Source organism: Cnephaeus nilssonii, assembly GCF_951640355.1.
Source record: "Cnephaeus nilssonii genome assembly, chromosome: 1".
NCBI classification, from domain to species: Eukaryota; Metazoa; Chordata; class Mammalia; order Chiroptera; family Vespertilionidae; genus Cnephaeus; species Cnephaeus nilssonii.
Window position 1 is genome coordinate 2,892,729 of NC_137072.1, and position 19,471 is coordinate 2,912,199.

Here is a 19,471-nt window from a genome sequence, read left to right on the forward strand (position 1 = left end):
TCTTGTGTGTTGGAGTGATGGTCAATTTGCATATTACTCTTTTATTAGATAGGATGGAGGCCTGGTGCATGGGTGGGGGCTGGCTAGTTTTCCCTGAAGGGTGTCCTGGATCAGGGTGGAGGTTCCCTTGGGGCTTGGGGCAGCCTAGGCGAGGGGCCTGTGGTGGTTTGCAGACCAGCCACGTCCCCCAGTGACCCAAGCATAGGCCAGGAAGCAGGTATCTGGGATTTATTTATCTTCTATAATTGAAACTTTGTAGCCTTGAGCTGAGGCCAGGGCAGGCCAGGGTGGCGGGAAGCTTTGCTTCCTCCATCACCCACCGGGGGCAACCCAAGCCTCCTGCTCACTCCAGCTCCGTGGAGGCTGACAGCTCTGTTGGGTTAATTTGCATACTCACTCTGATTGGCTGGTGGGTGTAGCAGAGTGATGGTCAATTTGCATGTTTCTCTTTTATTAGTGTGTGTGTGTGTGTGTGTGTGTGTTTGTGTGTGTGTGTGTGTATATTAGAGGCCTGGTGCATGAATTTGTGCATGGATGGGTCTGGCCACACTGGCGAGGGGGAGGGAACATGGGCGGTTGGCCGGCCCGCCTGCTGGTCGAACTCCTGGTCGAGGGGACAATTTGCATATTAGCCTTTTATTATATAGGATATCAGTGTATATCAGTGCATATTAGCCTTTTATTATATATGATATCAGTGTATATCAGTGCATATTAGCTTTTTATTATATAGGATATCAGTGTATATCAGTGTATATCCTATATAATAAAAGGCTAATATGCAAATTGTCCCCTCGACCAGGAGTTTGACCAGCAGGCAGGCTGGCCAACCGCCCATGTCCCCTCCCCCTCGCCAGTCTGGCCGGACCCATCCATGCACAAATTCATGCACCCAGGCCTCTAATCCTCTCTAATAAAAGGGTAATATGCAAATTAACCATCACTCTGCTACACAAGCCACGCCCACCAGCCAATCAGGGCGAGTATGCAAATTAACCCCAGCCAAGATGGCTACCATTGGGTTTTCCCGGCAACAGAAGAAGCCAAGCTTTCCACACACTCTGGCGGGCCCAGGCCTCCACTCAAGGATACAAAGTTTCAATTATAGAAGGTAAACAAATCCAAACAGAAACGGGATCCAGCAGGAGGCTTGGCTCCGCTCCAGGCTACAAAGTTTCAATTGTAGAAGGTAAATAAATTCCAGATACCAAGGCCTCTGCTTGGGTTGCCAGGGGCGTGGCTGGCCTGCAAACCACCACAGGCCCCTAGCCCAGGCAGACACTCCAAGGGAACCCCACCCTGATCCAGGACACCCTTCAGGACAAGCCAGCTGGCCCCCACCCATGCACCAGGCCTCTATCCTATCTAATAAAAGAGTAATATGCAGATTGACCATCAATCCAACACACAATATGGCTGCCCCCATGTGGTCAAAGATCCTGCCCCCATGTGGACACAAGATGGCCACCACTAGATGGCCAGCAGGGGAGGGCAGTTGGGAGGCACCAGGCCTGCAAGGGAGGGCAGTTGGAGGCGATCAACCCTGCAAGGAGGGCAGTTAGGGGTGACTAGGCCGGCAGAGGAGGGAAGTTGGGGGCAAACAGGCTGGCAGGGGAGCAGTTAGACATCAATCAGGCTGGCATGGGAGTGGTTAGGGGGTGATCAGGCTGGCAGGCAGAAGCGATTTAGGGGCAATCAGGAAGGCAGGCAGGTGAGCAGTTGGGAGCCAGCAGTCCTGGATTGTGAGAGGGATGTCCGACTGCCCATTTAGGACAGGCCCAGTGGGATAGGGCCTAAATGGGCAGTTGGACATCCCTCGAGGGGGTCCCAGATTGGAGAGGGTGCAGGCTGGGCTGAGGGACACCACCCCCTCTGTGCACGAATTTTGTGCACTGGGCCTCTAGTATATATATATTGCCATTCATTCAAGAAGCACTTGAGGAGTACCTACTGCCCCACCATGCAAGCCTGATACCAGCTGCAGAGGTTGCAAAGTGTACACTCATGGAGACAGCCAGGCCAAGCAGAGCTGGGACAAAAAGAACTGTGTCCCAAATTGCCATGAGGTCCAGAGAAGAAGTGCCCACCTCTGCCTTACAGAATCAGGCAGGCTTCACAGAGGAGGTGATGTCTGAGCTAGATGGTGAAGTGCAAGCAGGAGAGTGCCCGCAAGATACCAGAGAACAGTAAGGGTGGTAGATTTTTATTTCAGTGTGAACCATGAAGACTGGAGTGGTGTCCAGGGAGGAAAGATAAGCAGAACCCTTGTATACAGGGTCCTGCCATCACGTCTGGTACAGAACAGAGGAGACCTGCTGAATGGCCTCCTGGATGAATAAGTAAGCAGGCTGTGTGAGCAGCATGAGGGTGAGCTGGCTAATGGCACATGCTTTTGTCCTCATCTGTTATGTCCACAAAGCAATGTCTGACCGTCTCCAGAGAGGGCTGCATCTCACCCTTCTGGGTGGGCTGGGCCAGGCTATCTTTAAAGACATGAAATGGAGGAGAATCTACACATGCCACCCTCGATGTAAAACCACATGACAACCATTTTTATCCTTTTTATAACTTTCCCTTGTTTCCACCTGGTTCTGAGTGTATCCGGTTCCTGCAACAGGCATCACACCATAACCTAAATGGCAGGCTATTTCAGTAAAAATACATTTTGATCTTGGGTTCCTGTGTCAATTAACTTTCATACTGCTTACCTCTATTGTGTCATGGACAGGTCCTCGCTAAAATGGTTTTGGCCTCGATGTGTAATTATCTCTAGCTTTCTGTCTCCCTTTGCCAATTCTAACCTATATTTTTCATTGTAATAAGTTGTAACCAGGAGCACAGCAGCTTTTCTGTCTCATAAGTCCAACCTGAGGGTGATCTTGGGGACCCCCCACACAACCTCACACTAGTGAGCCTTCGCAGGGCCCGGCTCATGTCCCTACCGCTCCCCTCCTCACTCCCCCTCCACCGCCCCCCCCCCCCCCCCCCGCCACACACACACACACACACACACAACTGTCTCCTGGGCGCTCACCTTTCCCACAGGTCGTGGAGCATTCCGTGGTCCCAAGCTGCTTCCAGTTGTGATCTCGGCTTCGTCGTGGGGGCTGTGGTGCTGGTAGAACCAAATTGCCTGGCCAGTGGGAAGAAAATCTATCTGGACGCCTGGCTGAGAAGGTCTGTGCAGATTCTGAGGTGAATATTTCTGGTGCCCCACCATGCAAGCCTTCCTTCTCCTCAGTCCGTTCCTTCTCTTCTCCTGCCTCTTGACTCCTCCCCTCTGGGAGCAGCTGGCCCTGGAAGGGCTTCCCTGGGAGAGGCCAGAGCGCCCACAGAAGGAAGTTCAGTTTGGGGGGTGAGTCGTAAAGAGGAAACTGCTTCAACATTTGAAATCAGGTAGCATGAGATCATTTCTAATTCATAGCACATATATTTAAAATAAGCAGACACAAATTTCTTTAACGTTTAAAACATTATTTAAAACAAATAAGAAAAAAGATGAACATCCAAGTGGGAAAGGTAGGCAAGGGCCAGGGAGAGACAATTTACCCAAAAAGAAATACAAGCAGACAAAAGTCAGATAAAAGTGCTCAACTTCACTCATAATTAAAGAACTACATGTGAAAACAAGAACAACAAATCTATTTGCCTAACAATAAAGATTAGAGACCTTGGAAACCCTTAATCCCTACACTCCTTGCTGAAGGTTCCTGAAAACACATTCTCATACACTGTAAAGGAGTCTGCAAATAAGATGCAAATTTTGGACAACAATTTGGCAACATTTATCCAAGCACATATTAGTTTATTACAAAATAAGGAGGCAGATTCTACAGTTACTGTTAAATCAAGTTAAAACATAGGGCTTTCTTTGCCTCTTCACCAATACATCCTTATCTAGTTGGCTTACAATACTTCGTGGTTTAAAATACGACATGCAAATTAAAAATAACAGAGTCAAAACCAGGCATATTGATATAAATGAGACTCTCCAAGATGTTATCAGCAAAAAACACTTTGAGTACTTTGTATGTACTGGGCACTAGGACTGATGCCTAGTTTATTAAGTTCCCTCCTTGCTGCCCCCTTCAAAATCAAACCTTTGAGTGTAGTTTTCCCTCTGTTTTTAGACAGGAAATGTGTTCAGAGAACTTACTGACTTCCCTGAGGATACACAGCAGGAAAGTGGCAGAGCTGGATTCAGGCTCTGTCCTCCTGACTCAGTTGATATGGAAGATGAAGCCTGGTCCAGAATGCCCTTCCTCACCAACTCTTTACAAATGACCCCTCTGGGCCTGCCCCGCCCCAGGCAATGGATCCCAGAACTCCATGCTACCTGTTAGGTGAACCCATTAGACTTGTTATCAATCATCAATATCCTATATGATTTCAAGTAGTCTGTCCAATGGCCCTTAAAGTCAGCATTAATAGTTTGCCACCTGGACTTGATTCTCAGACTGTGTATTGCTCCTGGAAATGATTTAAAAAATCTGTCGGATTGGGTACGCTAACTTGGAGTTTGAACAACACATGTACCCTATGTGTCTGACACACGCCAGGCAGTTGTCTCCCAGTGGCCAGTGACAATCAGGTAACCTTATTATCTGATCGGCAGCCCAGAGAAGAATGGATGTGCCAGGTCTCGCACCTGTCCCCTCACTCTGTAGGACAGGCGTTGGACCAGGTTGCCTCTAGGCAGTATAACAGGCACAGGGCTAGTCACACAGGCTGGCCTGAAGTCACTGGGGGATCTGGGTAAGAACCTAATCTCCCTAAGCTTTCAGTTCCTTACTGTTAAAACGAGGCTGATAACAGTACGTTCCTCTGAGCACTATGGTGAAAACTGGGTGAGTTAATTTATGTGAAGGGATCAGCAGTGTCCAGCACACAGCAAGGACCCGGTGCGTGTGAGCAACTATCATCATTAATATTTCTGCAGACCTTTCTGTTTGAAAGATGGAAAAGACAGTCTCCATTCAGGTGGTGGGCTCCATCAGCACTCAGGAAAGAAACATGTGCAGAGCCCAAGTGTGTGCCATTCCTAAACAAAAGCTGCCTGCCCTGTCCATGAGCAGAGCCCCAGGGAAGAGGCAGGCTGCTAGGTGTGAATTCAGTATTCTTTTCTGATAGGTCAGCGTAGTGTTAACAGAAGCAAAAGGGGGCTGATAGAAAAGGCACTGGCAAAAAGACCAGTGGCCCTCAGAAGATGTCTGTGTCCTAATCCCCGGAGCCTGAAATATGTCACCTTACATGGCAAAAGGGACTTTGCAAATGTGATTGAGATTTTGAGGTGGAGAGATTATCCTGGGTTATCTGGGTGGCCCCAGTAAGGGTCCTTATAAGAAAGAGGCAGGAGGGTGAGTGTCAGGGAAAAAGATGTGATGATGGAAGCAGAGGGTGAGAGCCAGAAAGAGATGTGAAGGGCTACTCAGCTGGCCTGGAGGATGGAGGAAGGGGCCGTGAACCAAGGAAAGCAAGTGGCCTCTGGAAAAATGGCAAGGAAACACTCTCTCCCACAGCCTCTGAGGGGACATGGCAACGATACGTTGATTTTGGCCCATCAAACCCATGTTGGCCTTCTGACTGTTAGAACAGTAAAGGAGTAGATCTGTGTTGTTTTGAGCCAGTAAGCTTGAGGCAATTTATTATGGCAACAATAAGAAACCAGTATAAGGCATTTTAAAATGAGGAGCTGGAGAAAAAGACCCAGGGTGTTCACTTCTTTTTGAATCAGCAAAGGCTCAGATAAGTGGTGACATCTGGGCCACTGAGTCTGAAGTATGTGTCCCTGGGTTTTCTCTGTGCTGATTTAGAGATAGAAGGTAGCTGCACAGAAGAAGAGGGAAGGGGCTTTAAAAGAAAATGCCCCAACTTTCAGCCTTAGCCTGCACTCCCCTGTCTTGGCATGCTGGGTGCCCCTCTCCACTGAGCCCTCCTGTACCCTGCCCGCTCCCGTCCTGTCCCCGGGCTATCAGTTGGCTAATACTCCCTTGGGTCACATGAGACAGATGAGGAATTTTATGCTCACTGGGTGACATACTTCAACAAGCCAGGTATTGATGTCTGGGAATTGCGTAAAGGGATGAACATACTTGTTGGCTATGATCTGGCTCCAGAACCCCAAATCATTGATGCTGCTTTGCAGGCATGCAGATGGTTAAATGACTTTGCTAGTGTGGTTAGCATCCTAGAGGTTGTTAAGGACAAAGCAGGACTGCATAAGAAAACCTACCCTTATGTCATCCAGGAACTTAGACCAACTTTAAATGCACTGGGAATCTTCACTCCAGAGCTACTGGACCTTGACAAAGTATAAACCCTAGCAATAGGCTCTCCAAGGATTTACTGATAATACTAGAGCGTAAACAATCACCTAGAAATACCTATTTGGACAAGTTTTCCTTTACTGAGTACCAAACCATGTAATGGTAACTTGAACTTTAATAAAAAGGAAATGAGTTTGAACTGCAATTAAAAATAAAAATAAATAAATAAAGAGAAATGACCTGAGTGCTTGGCAGCAAAACAAGGGATTTTACCTGGTCTCCTGTGAGGTGGCACTTGTGGGCTGATGGCATTAGTCCCCATGATAACATACTCGTAGTGGACTCCTGGGTTAGGCTGCTGGTGTATCATCTGACAACACAAAAGTCAGTGTCACTGGGCTGGCACGCACATCCGTTGGGTTCAGTGGAATAAGTGACAGGATCTATAAATGAGGGGGTTGATTCACATCTAATAATATTAGTGAACCTGTGACAGATTAAACTAATAGCTATTAAAGCTATTTCCAGGTGGCTTTTTGTTATTTGCTTTAGAAGAATGAAAAACTCAAAAGAAAACTAGGCTGAAAGTGAACATTTTATAAGTTCCAAATAGGAAGACGGGAGCAATGAGTGGAACCTTTTTGTTGGCTCCCAACCATCCTATACCAGGGTTTAGATTTTGCTTAGTGCTCTCAGAGTGTCCAAGCAGATACATGTTGACACTACAGAGAACCTGTTTGAACACTAGGTGGCAGGAGAGCCGAGCAAAGGGCCCACCGCTGGCAGAGCCAGCCGGATCCAATTTCAGGTTCTCGCACATTTTCTACCTGGCCAGTGAGGCTGGCTCAGGAAAGGCCTGCCCACAGCCTCTTCTTCTTTGACTCTTGGGTTTCTCCCCTTCTCATCCATAGAACGCTCCAGACCACAGAGAGATGGGGTCAGGAAAACAGGTATAACTGTCCCTAGGTCCTATTCTCTTAGGAACCGATGACAAAAGTAGAACAGCAAGCCGGAAGCTGCATAGGGCTGTGCAGGTCAGCAATGAGACTTCTCTGGGGCAAAAGAAAAAATAAATCAGCATGGCCCAGCAGAATAACCCTCTCTACTGGTTCTGGAGCACAAACGCCCACGGCTTTCCTGGTGGGCAGCGGGGCGATGGGCTCAGTTCACCAGCGGAACAAGGATTTACTGAGTAAATTGAGTCAGGCAAGGAGACACTGCCACACCCTGGTATTTCTGTCTCTACTGCTTCATACAGGGGCTCTCTTGTTGACCAGCTGTGTAACCTACATCAAGTCCCTTAATCTCGGTTTTTTATTTCTTCATCTGGAGAAGAAGTTGGAATCACAGATGATCTCTTAAGTCTCTTAAGCTTCAAGCAGTTTGGTTCCTGAACATGTCTATTATGTCCATTTATGCCTTTATCTCTTATGTCTTCCCTGCATGTGAAATGAGGCCTCCATTTTATACATCACCCGGTGGACTTCGTACACTCAGTAACCATGGTGGTGCACACACAGCCCTGAGAGACAGTGTTATGACCTCAGGTTCCTGCAGTCTAACCCTCATCCCCTCATTTACGTCTCCTTTCACACAATTCGACAATTGGTTTGTGGCTGGAAATTCTCTCTCCCTCTTCCACGCCTCTTGAGCTGTGTGAGCGTTCTGCCAGTACAAACCTTGTCCCATTTAGAAAATTATTGTTGGCTACCACATCCTAGACCACCCACAGTGGTCCTTTAACAATCTGGCTTTTTATCCCTGATGCCATTCTAAACCTACCCAGAGTCCAACAACCCATCAGACAGCGTAAAAGAATATAAAAAATTAACTATAACAAGGCTTTCTTTATCGTTTCCAGGCCACGAGCTCCTAGGCCTGAGAGGAACAAACATGTACATTTATATTTGGAGAAGTAATATATATAAAACCTTAACAAAGCACACATCATGTACTGGTTTTGGAGGTTGTAAGAGAATGCATATCTATAAGCAAGCTCATTCTTTCTATCATAAAACCCGATTTCAAGCTTTTATTTCTGTCACCTTTTATTTCCTGATGTTTTAAATAAGACTGGATTCTAATGTTTCTTCAAAAACAAGGACCATTTTTAACTTGTGTCTTAATAATTGATTTTCTTGTTAAGTAAGTTGAGGTTCCCTGTGAAGCAGGGAATGCCTAGTATACTCTGTATTGCTACTTTGCGCTTTTTTGGGTCGTCTGGAGCACTCTGGAGTTCTCCTGTCTTCATCTGCTTTAACAGAATTTGAAGAGGGCTGGGAACTGTGAGCGGTCTTGTCTTGATTTAGGCATTTGCTTTCTTTTGCCATAAAAAGAAAACATGCCAAATTAGCATTAGGAGGAAAGTGCCTGTAGGAGATCCAATGCTCATGAAATTAAGGATATGTTTTGCCTCTGATTTGGTTCAACAAGTAAAATTGGTTTTACTGGGTCAATAAACTCTGAGGGTTCTAAGCATCTGGTAGAGTTTAAGGTTTCTGTGAGCTGGGCACATTCAGGGTGAATGGTGAAGATGAAGGCCAAGATGTAAGGGCACCTCCGGGGACTCTGCTCAGATGGTCATACTGAGCATGGGCAATGGTTTGTTGCTTATTTGTTCTAAGTGTGCTCCTTAGAAGCAACAAGATAAACAATCCCAAGAACAGGAACATACAAACTCACATAAACATCCAAGATCTCGTTAGTGGGACCTTCAGCCAGGAAGGACTCTCCAGCAGTGCTCGAAATCTCATTTGGACGCTTGTAGGTGAACATCGTCCCTCCACCCTCATATTTTCCGGGCCGGTCAATTGCCCAGTTCCCGTTGATGATGGAGCGGCCAGAACGACTTCGCAAGGCTGTTGAGAGAAATGACACAGTTTCTCCGGTAAGCCCAGGGTATGCACAAGAAATTGAACTGGCAGCCCATTACTGACTTATTGCTTCATTAAGTTTTTCATCAGGATCCACTATGTGCCAGGCACTGATCTAGGCCTTGGGGCAGGATGAGGTGTCTAGATCAAATCCCTTTGGGCTTCATCACCTCTTCAACCCACTTCAATCTCTTCCACCGTAGAAATGAAGGGCGAGAGTGGTTAGGTGAGGGGAAATTATTATATCCCATTATCGAGGTGAGAGGTTGCACATTGGCAGCTCAGTAGCAGATTTTGGCCTGCAGATGGGCTTAATTTGGCCTTTCTATTATTATTTTTTAAATATAATTTAACTTAAATTTAATAATTGGGGGATTTCACATGAAAAATTTAGAGTATTACCTTGTCTTATAAAATAAGAAGACATGTTAACATTGGCTCCATTCCCTTGAGGCAGCAATCAGAGCTATGGAGGACTGCCCCTTTTTGATGGAGCCTGCATGCTCTGGTTGGCTCTAATCCTCACCACTAAGGCGAAGTCTCAGTTTATTTCCTATTTATTAATGAACTAGAGGCCTGGTGCACAAAATTCGTGCATGGGTGTGTGTGTCCCTCAGCCCAGCCTGCACCCTCTCCAATCTGGGACCCCTCGAGGGATGTCCGACTGCCCGTTTAGGCCCGATCCTAAATGGGTAGTCGGATATCCCTCTCACAATCCAGGACTGCTGGCTCCCAACTGCTCGCCTGCCTGCCTTCCTGATTGCCCCTAACTGCTTCTGCCTGCCAGCTTGATCACACCCTAACCACTCCCCTGCCAGCCTGATTGATGCCTAACTGCTCCCCTACCAGCCTGTTTGCCTCTAACTGCCCTCCCCTGCTGGCCTGGTTGCCCCCAACTGCCCTCCCCTGCAGATCTGGTCCCCCCCAACTGCTCTCCCCTGCAGGCCTGGGCCCCCCCAACTTCCCTTCCCTGCAGGCTTGATTGCCCCCAACTGCCCTCCCCTACAGGCTTGATCACCCACAACTGCCCTCCCTTGCAGGCCTGGTCCCTCCCAACTGCCCTTCCCTGCTGGCCATCTTGTGGCAGCCATCTTGTGTCCACATGGGGGCAGCCATATTTGACCATATGGGACAGCCATCTTGTGTGTTGGAGTGATGGTCAATTTGCATATTACTCTTTTATTAGATACGATAGAGGCCTGGTGCACAGGTGGGGGCTGGCTGGTTTACCCTGAAGGGTGTCCCGGATCAGGGTGGGGGTTCCCTTGGGGCATGGGGTGGCCTGGGAGAGGGGCTTGTGGTGGTTTGTAGGCTGGCCACGCTCCCCGGCAACCCAAGCATAGGCTGGCAGCAGGTATCTGGGATTTATTTATCTTCTATAATTGAAACTTTGTAGCCTTGAATGGAGGCCAGAGCAGGCCAGGGTGGGGAAAGCTTGGCTTCCTCCATCACCCACTGGGGGCAACCCAAACCTCCTGCTTGCTCCAGCTCCATGGCCGTGGCCATCTTTGTTGGGATTTATTTATCTTCTATAACTGAAACTTTGTAGCCTTGAGCGGAGACCAGGGCAGGGGAAGCTTGGCTTCCTCCATCACCAGGGGCAACCCAAGCCTCCTGCTTGCTCCAGCTCTGTGGCCACCGCCATCTTTGTTTGGTTAATTTGCATACTCACTCCTGATTGGCTGGTGGGCATGGCTTGTGGGTGTAGCAGAGGTACGGTCAATTTGTATGTTTCTCTTTTATTAGATAGGATATGAATTATGTATTTAATTTGTGATCATGCTTGCATTGCAATGTTTCTTATGGAATGAATTTTTCATATAATTTTTCTACTTGTATGTCTCCTAAAAGTGGCAAAGCTAAAGAAAGGCCAAGCAGTTTTGCAAGATTTTCTCCTACCAGGTCAGCTTCATTTATTTCTATTACCTCCCTGAATTCTGTGAGCTATGTTATATACCTCCTCATACATTGTCAAAATTAATCCTTGAAACATTGCTAAGCAGATGAGTAACCTGATCTTTCAGAGACTTGGTTCACAGCCCAGAGGGACCTTGTTCAAGTTCAAGGAGATGGTAAGTGATGGAACTGTGATTTGAAGTCCACACTCACCAGGGAGGTAATAAAGGAGGAGAGGAAAGAAACAGGAGTCAGGGTTAATGAGAGAAGAAGGGACAGCACATGAGAGCAGACTTGCTTCCTTAGACATGTGGCACCTTGAAGCCCACAAGCCAACGGCAGACTAAAGGAGATCCTTTGTAAGTGCCATGTAAACAGTGGGTCCTGGGCTCTTTGAACTTCCATCTTACAGAGTTCCTAAATGTAATTCTTTACAACGCATGGTGGAAAACGTATATGCAAACACAAGTACCAGTATTGAGAACAATATAATAAACATCCAACTTCAATAATGACCAATTCATGGCTTATCTTACTTCACTTTGCAAACCCCAGACTCCATTTTTCCTTATGTTTTTCAGTAGGTGTCTCTAAAATATAAGGACTTTTTGTTTCTGTTTTTTTTTTAGAGATATATTTTTATTGCTTTCAGAGAGGAAGGGAGAGGGAGAGAGAGATAGAAATATCAATGATGAGAGCGACTCATTGACTGGCGGTCTCCTGCACGTCCCCCACTGGGGATTGAGCTGGCAACCTGGGCATGTACCCTTGACTAGAATCAAACCTGGAACACTGCATTCTGCAGGCCAACACTATCCACTGACCCAAACTGGCTAGGACAGGACTCTTTGTTTCTTAACCTTGGTTTCAGTAGTGATTCTGTAATGGAGGCTGCTCCAAGGGATGAAAGAACCTCTAATTTCCAAGCAGCCTCCTCTCTAGACTCTGCCACTGGTTGCCATGGCTACTGAGAGACCACAGCTGTGGAACATTGAATTATACAATCAATTCAGCTTATTGAGTGGCAAAGAAGGGTCAAGAATAGACATTGAGGAAGAACAGGTTTGGGCTGTTTTCTATCAAAAACCAGACTTCTCGAGAGTTGGCCATAAAGTGTTTCCATGTCCTCATTTCCCATTCATTCCTCAATCACTTCCTGTTTGACCTCTGCTCCCATTATTCTAATGAAATGATTCATATTAATGTCACCAAGACTGTCATGTTGTTAAATCCAATGGGAACTTTTCAGGCCACCTCTTACTAGACATCTCAGCAACATTTGGCACTATTGACCACTCCATCCTATTTGAAACATTCTTTCACTGGTTTCTGGGACACCACACTTGGCTTGCTTTCCACCTGCTCTCAGGCTTCTGTTTTTCCTTTCTATTTCATCTTTCTCTACTGGGCTATTAAGTATTGGCATTCTTCAGGGATTCATGGGCCATTGTACTCATATTTGAAAGTCACTGCACACAGTAATTAAAGCCATGGACATGGGTACAATGGCCCATGAATCCCTGAAGAATGCCAATACTTAATAGCCCAGTAGAGAAAGATGAAATAGAAAGGAAAAACAGAAGCCTGAGAGCAGGTGGAAAGCAAGCCAAGTGTGGTGTCCCAGAAACCAGTGAAAGAGTGTTTCAAATAGGATGGAGTGGTCAATAGTGCCAAATGTTGCTGAGATGTGTCCATGGCTTTAATTACTGTGTGCAGTGACTTTCAAATTTATGTTTCCAATCCAGACTTTTCCTCTGCTCCCAGACTTTTGTATCTAATTGTCTACTTGACAGCTTCACTCAGATGTGTTGTCTAAGACTGAACTCATCCCTAAATCTACCAGTGTTTCTTGTTTCAGTAAATGGTACCACCATCTAATTAGAAACCCAGGAATCATCCCGGACACTTCCTCCCTTCCTTATCACCTCTATCCATCCATCATCAAAATGTATTTGTCCTCCTCCATATTTCTTGAACCCATCTGCTTCTCTTCTTGTCCATCACCATAATCAAATGCCAAACTACTATCAGGGCTTATCTGCACTAACTCAAAAACCTTCAGCTTAGTCTTTCTGTTTCCCTTCTTTTCAGCAGAGTGATCTTTTAAGAATTCAGATTTGGTCACCAACTACAGCTTAAAATCCTTCAATGGCTTTCTCTTTCTCTAGAAAAAAACCCAATCATTAATGAGGCCAGGGCCGTAGGTGATGTGGTCCAACCTCGTCTTGTATCACTGTCATCTCTGTGCTCTGCTCGCTGGCCTTCTTTTAGCTCATCTAACACATCATGTTCCCTCCAAAATGCTGTGCCTTCTTCCAGACATACTTCCCTGAGCCTCCAGTCCCATTTGTTCTTTTTTTCCCTTTTTTTTTTTTTAACTTGAACTTGCTGGGGTGACATTGGTTAATAAAATTATATAGGTTTCAGGTATACAATTCTATAATACATCATTTATAATATTGTATTGTGTTTTCACCACTCCAAGACAAGTCTCCTTCCATCACCATTTATCCCCCCTTTACCCTTTCCTACCTCCCCTCACCCCCTTCCCTCTGGTAATCACAATACTATGGTCTGTGTCTATGAGTTTTTTTGGTGTTTTTTGTTTTGTTGTTGTTGTTGTTGTTTAATCCCTTCACATTTTTTACCCATCCCTCCAACCCTCCTTCCCTCTGTATCTATTAGTCTATTTCTATTTTGTTTGTTTATTTTGTTCATTAGATTCCACATATAAGTGAAATCATATGGTGTTTGTCTTTCTCCTATTTGTTCTCTGGCTGTCAGCTCCTCAGCAGTCTTCTCCCACCCCCAGTCCAAGCCTGTCTCTTCTCTCACTTGCTCTAATAATGTCTGTCTCCCAGTACACGCTAAGCTGCAAAAGGGCAAAGGCAGTGGTGTTTTCTCGCCATTAGAGCTCAAGTCCCAGCACAGTGCTCAGCAGGTAGTAGGAACTTGCTATTTGCTGAACACAAAAGTAGAAAAAGGCAACATCAAAAGAAAGATAGGCAAGAAATGATAAATAGGCAATTCACAGAAAACCAAGTACAAATATTCCATAAGTAAATTAAAAGATGCTCTACTTTGCTTATAATTTAAGGAATGCAAATCAAAACCACAATGGTATATTCTTGATCCACTATATTGGCAAATGTTTTAAAAGATTTAATGCTGCCAGAATTGACAGGTATATGAAGCAAGCACCCATAACATTGTTGGTGGGAATATAAACTGATTCAATTATATTGGAGGGTAGTGGTTATATTGTTAAAACTTTATGTACCTATACATAAAGTACACAGGAATTGTACTTCTAGGAAACTACTTGAGTAATACCCTTCTCTAAATATACGAAAGTATTTGTAACAAGATATTCTCTGAAGATTTTTTTAAATGTAGAAAACCTAAAAACAACATGAATATTCATCAGTAGAGGATTGCTTAAGTAAATTGTCATAGTGGATGTCCATGCAGTGGGCCCTAAAAACAATGAGATAGGTCTGTGTGTGGGGGTATGGCAAGAACTCCACGATAATTTTTGAAGGAAACAAAAATGCAAAGCAGTGTGTTTGGTATGATCTCATTTGGGTATACTTTATATAAAAGCATATACATAACACATGCAGGCACATGCACAATACTTTTTAGAGAAAGTCATAAAACTGTTAACATTTGACGACAGAAACTGGGGTTTAGGTTAGGATGTGAGATGAGAAGGGAGCCATTATTTCTCATTTTCTATCTTTTTACTACTATTTAAATTTGCTTTACCATATGCTTATATTACTTTTTTAAAGGCTTACGATTTTGTAATTAATATAAAAAGCACCGTACAAGCAGACATACCCTGAGGGATATATGTATTTTCAATTTTTTACAGCTTCTCCTTAAAATCCCATTCAGAGTATCAAAAGCTCAGAACTGAGGTAAGTTCTGGCTAAGATTTTATTATTGTTAATGAAAATATTGTAGAAGAGGTTATTATCTGGAAACAAAAAGTTCCAGTAAAGAACCATTTGAAATACTTCATAGGAGAGAGCTGCAAGGGCCTCCCAGCAAATAAAACATGGGACCCTGAATCCTTTTATGGTCTACTACTGTTACTCATACATCCCTCTAAAGGTTTAGATGAGTCCTTACCCATATAACAGCAAAGCATATAAAAGCCATACCAGATTTTTAGCAAACACAGTCCTGATTCCATATGCCCAGGGCTTAGCTTCTGAAACAGCTCTCAAAGAACTGCAACCTGGTCAGACATATTGAAAACAGCTGTACCTACAGTTTATGTGCCTCTAAGCAGTCACAGGGCTATAAATGGTGTCCAACAATACCCTACAAAGAGGTGCAGGTGACTCATTACTCTTGCTAGTGGGTGTGTTCACTAAAGGTCAGGCTTTGACAAAGCCTGTTTGAAAGTCAACCTCACAGCTGTGTCAACGTGGGGAAATCACTTCTGTTTGACATTTGGGTTTTATTCCAGTTTTAGTTGTCAATGCCTGGCATATATATTTGGCTTAAACTATCTGCACCAGCAATGCCCTTATCCAAGAGCCTAGAGGAATCGTGTATAACCTAAGCCCTGCTTCTCATACATTTTACCCCATAAGCTTAATGTCCATTGTTGATGACCCAACCACTGGCTTCCACAATCAAATAAAGAAGGTGACTTCCTTAGAGCAAGCAGGTCACTGTGATCTGGATGTCGTTTCTTCCTTTGGAAGTACTAGTAAATTCCAAGCTTCTCAATCTTTCAGCAGGTCTTAGAAGTTATTTGGGAAGTAGCACAGCACAACAAAGTCAAAAGCGAAGGCATCTGACATCACCAGCCACCGCCACAATGCTAGCTGAGGTCTGCAGCCCTGCCATTTTCTGTCTAGTCTATGGGCTTCAACAAAAGCCCACACATGGGCACAAGCCCAGCTGAGTCTCAGAATATGCTAGTGAAGCTGGAAATGGAACACAAGTATTCACTTCATTCTACCACCTTGGAAGGGTCTGTCAATTACATCTTTATCTTAGCATTCCTTCTATAATAAATGTAGGCAACAGACCATAATAGTACTAGTAGTACTGTGACTTTTATCACCAATAGAAATCACATATGTATTCATATGACATTAAGATGTTACAAATATTTTGAAAAATTGTTTAAAAACTCATTGCATATAGGTCGGAGATTTCATGTATTCAGGCTTTCTTTGCTTTAAGAAACAATAAAAAATTGTATCAACAATACAAAATTAAATCATTGCTCTTAACAGCATTGATCCAAAGCAATACCAGAAATCCAGAAACCCCTAAGGGGGTGACAGAGCCTAATGGCCCACCAAATACCCCTGAGCCATCTTGTTCACCTTATCTAGGACCCCCAGAAGGACTAGTCCCGCCAAGCCTCAAGGGGAACTCAGCCACCCAGGCTCCCCGACTACCATTTGTCCTCTCCAGGCAGTGGCAGGGGGAGAGTTTGGACCCACCCGAGTCCACGTATCATCTTCCATACAAGACTTAAGATAAATTAAGATAACTTTAGGAAAGTTTGTAGATAACCCTAACAAGCACATAGATGTTTTTCAGGGATGGACATAAACCTTTAATTTATCATGGAAGAATGTAATGCTTTTTTTGAGTCAGACACTCAGCATCAGAGAAGCTATACAACCTAGCAGTTTGGAGACAAATACTTCTCAGTAAATGCCACTAGGGTCCTTGATGATCAGATTGGACTGTTTTACTTAGGGCTTTGGAGAGAGCTCCCATTTGTTTGGTCAGGCATTAGCTCAGGATTTATGTCAATTCAACCACCTGCAGACCAAAATATACAAAGGTCACTAAATTCACTGGTTCACATGGTAATTGATCATAGAATGGCCCTTCCTACTATATATATGTCAACAACCCTTTTAAAATACATATGAGAACACAAGGTATTCTTAAACAGACTATGTAGTTAAGGGAATGAATATCACATTCTCAGTCTCCTAAAATTTAGGCCCAAATCCAGGGTTTACTACCTGTTTCTAGCATTATTGTTTAGCCCTTGTATACTCAACTGTCCAACTCTTTTCATCCTCTCTCACCTAGAATCCATCAAACTACAGATGGTCATGGAAACGGAATTCTGAATAACATCTTCCCATCTTCCGTGGTTCATTAGATTGTCTGCCTCTGATGGAGCCCCAACACCCCTTGCCATGTTCCTCTTCAGTTGGAAGTAGCCAGAGCAGTTGTCACCCCCAATCCCAACAGCAGTTGTGATCTCCAAATCAGAGAGGGGAATGAGACAGAAAAAGTTAGGTAGATAGGGGTGGGACCATGGGAGGAGGAAGTGAAACCAGGAACCCAGCTAGGTGGAGTTACTAAGACACCCCAACTGGAGTGGGAAGGAAGGGTGTGTGTGAGAGGCATAAATTTAAAAATGTATGAATATTGCTAAGACAGACAGAGTGCAGATAACCAGTCACAAGGCAGTGAGGTAAACATATACAAAAAAGTGCGTGCTCCCTTCCCTTCTCTCCCGGCATAGCGCACAACGAGTACCTATTGTGAGGGAGCACATCACCTGTGCCCATGTGGCTTATGGCCATATGGATCTCCACACATGGACTATTAGACTTTAATGAGCTTGGATACTAAACTACTCTCGATTGCAACATGGAAAGGAAGCTCTGGATATGCCTACTCCTGAAATCCTAGCTGCACCTTTTCCAGGACTGGCTTCTCCCAATAAACTTTGGTTCCATAAACAAACAAACAAACAAACAAACAAACAAACAAACTCATCACTATATATAATAATTACTATGATTATTAGGCCCTCTAAGAGATCTCTTATTTTAATGTTAAAGAAGCACATGCTACTATATTGCAAATTTGTTTTCGAAAAATATGCTGATAATTATTGGTTTCCTTTGTATTTTTCTGCATCTTATTTTATGGATTTAAAAACAATATTCTGAGAAGGTACCCATTAACTTCCAAGAGAGTCCCTGGCACAAATAAGTGAAGAACACCCATTTAATAATTGATGGTTTTCAAAACACAAATGAATACATAACATAGTCAATAATTCTATATAATAAAAACCTAATATGCTAAGTGTCTGGTCGTCCAGTTGGCCGTTCAACCAATCAAAGAGTAATATGCTAATGATATGCTAAGGCAACTCAACTGCTCGCTATGATGTGCACTGACCACCAGGGGGAAGATGCTCTGATCGGTAGGTGAGCTTGCTGCTGGGGTCCAGCCAATCGGGACTGAGCAAGACCGGCTGGACATGCCCTGGAGCCTTCCTGCAGTCCTTCTTCAGCTGGCCAACCTCCTGCATCCCTCCCAGCCCCAATTGTGCACTGGTGAGGTCCCTTAGCCTGCACCCTCTCACAATCTGGAACCCCCTCGGAAGGTGTCAGAAAGCCAGTTTCGGCCTGATCTTGCAGGCCAGGCCGAGGGACCCCCCCAAGGGGCCTCTAGTCCTACATAATAAAAAGTTAGTATGTAAATTACCATCACTCCGCTATGCCCACAATTGGGCCAGCGGGAGACACAGGGGGCGGGACTCGGGGTAGCTGGGGTGGTGATTGGGTCGGCAGGACGCTGAGCTCGCGTTGCCAGTGGCGGCGCGAGCTCAGCGTCTGCGCCATGGCTGTGCTGCAGCACAGACGGGCCTCTGGGGCAGCGAGCCAGGCATTTGGAGGTTTGGAGGTGGCACGGGTGGGCGGGCGGCGCGGCTCCCGGGGGAGGAGTCTGGCAGCAGTTGGGCCACAGGAGCACGTGGCGGTGTCCCGGTGTTCGCAGAGGACGCAGGTTTCCACGAAGGCAGAGGAGGCGGCGGCGGCCCCAGCCTTCCTGGGCGGGAGGCGAAGGCAAGACCCCTGCCTGGGCTCCGGCCGCAGGAGGACCACGCCCCCGCCCCGCCTCGCTGTAGGGGCCCAGGGACTTACGAGCTGCCAGCCACACCGGGTCCCGACCAGCGGACAGACAGCCTACATGTGCATGATTAAATCATGCACTGGGCCTCTAGTCTATATATATATATATAAAAGCCTAATATGCAAATTGTCCCCTTGGGAATTCCACTGGGAGACAGGGAGTTCAATTGCTCGCTATGACATGCACTGACCACCAGGGGGAATCACAGAACGAAGGAAGCCCCCGGCCAGCAGCTGGAACACCACAATCGGCCCTGATCGCTGGCCAGGCCTAGTGCACAGATTTCGTGCACTGGACCTCTAGTCTCTCTATATAAAAGCCTACGCTATGATGTGCACTGACCACCAGGGGGAAGATGCTCAATGCAAGAGCTGCCCCCCTGGTGGTCAGTGCACTCCCACAGTGGGAATGCCACTCAGCTGACTGACAGGTGCCAGATGTAGGACTCACAGCTGGCCACCACAGACCAGAGACTGCAGCGGGGCCGGGATGAGCAGGAGTGGCAGGCAG

At 45.6% G+C, this 19,471-nt stretch overlaps 1 protein-coding gene across 2 annotated transcripts in view; it reads right to left on the bottom strand.

The window, feature by feature from the left end:
* The window catches only part of THSD4 (thrombospondin type 1 domain containing 4), a 704,967-nt gene that overhangs the window by 57,080 nt on the left and 628,416 nt on the right, over positions 1–19,471 (bottom strand). For both annotated transcript variants that reach the window (XM_079788500.1, XM_079788499.1), the window contains exons 9-11: positions 8,949–9,124; positions 6,540–6,636; positions 3,035–3,310 (exon numbers count right to left, since the gene is read on the bottom strand). In XM_079788500.1, coding sequence (XP_079644626.1) covers positions 3,035–3,310; positions 6,540–6,636; positions 8,949–9,124 — 549 coding nt within the window. The remainder of the gene's footprint in view (positions 1–3,034; positions 3,311–6,539; positions 6,637–8,948; positions 9,125–19,471) is intronic.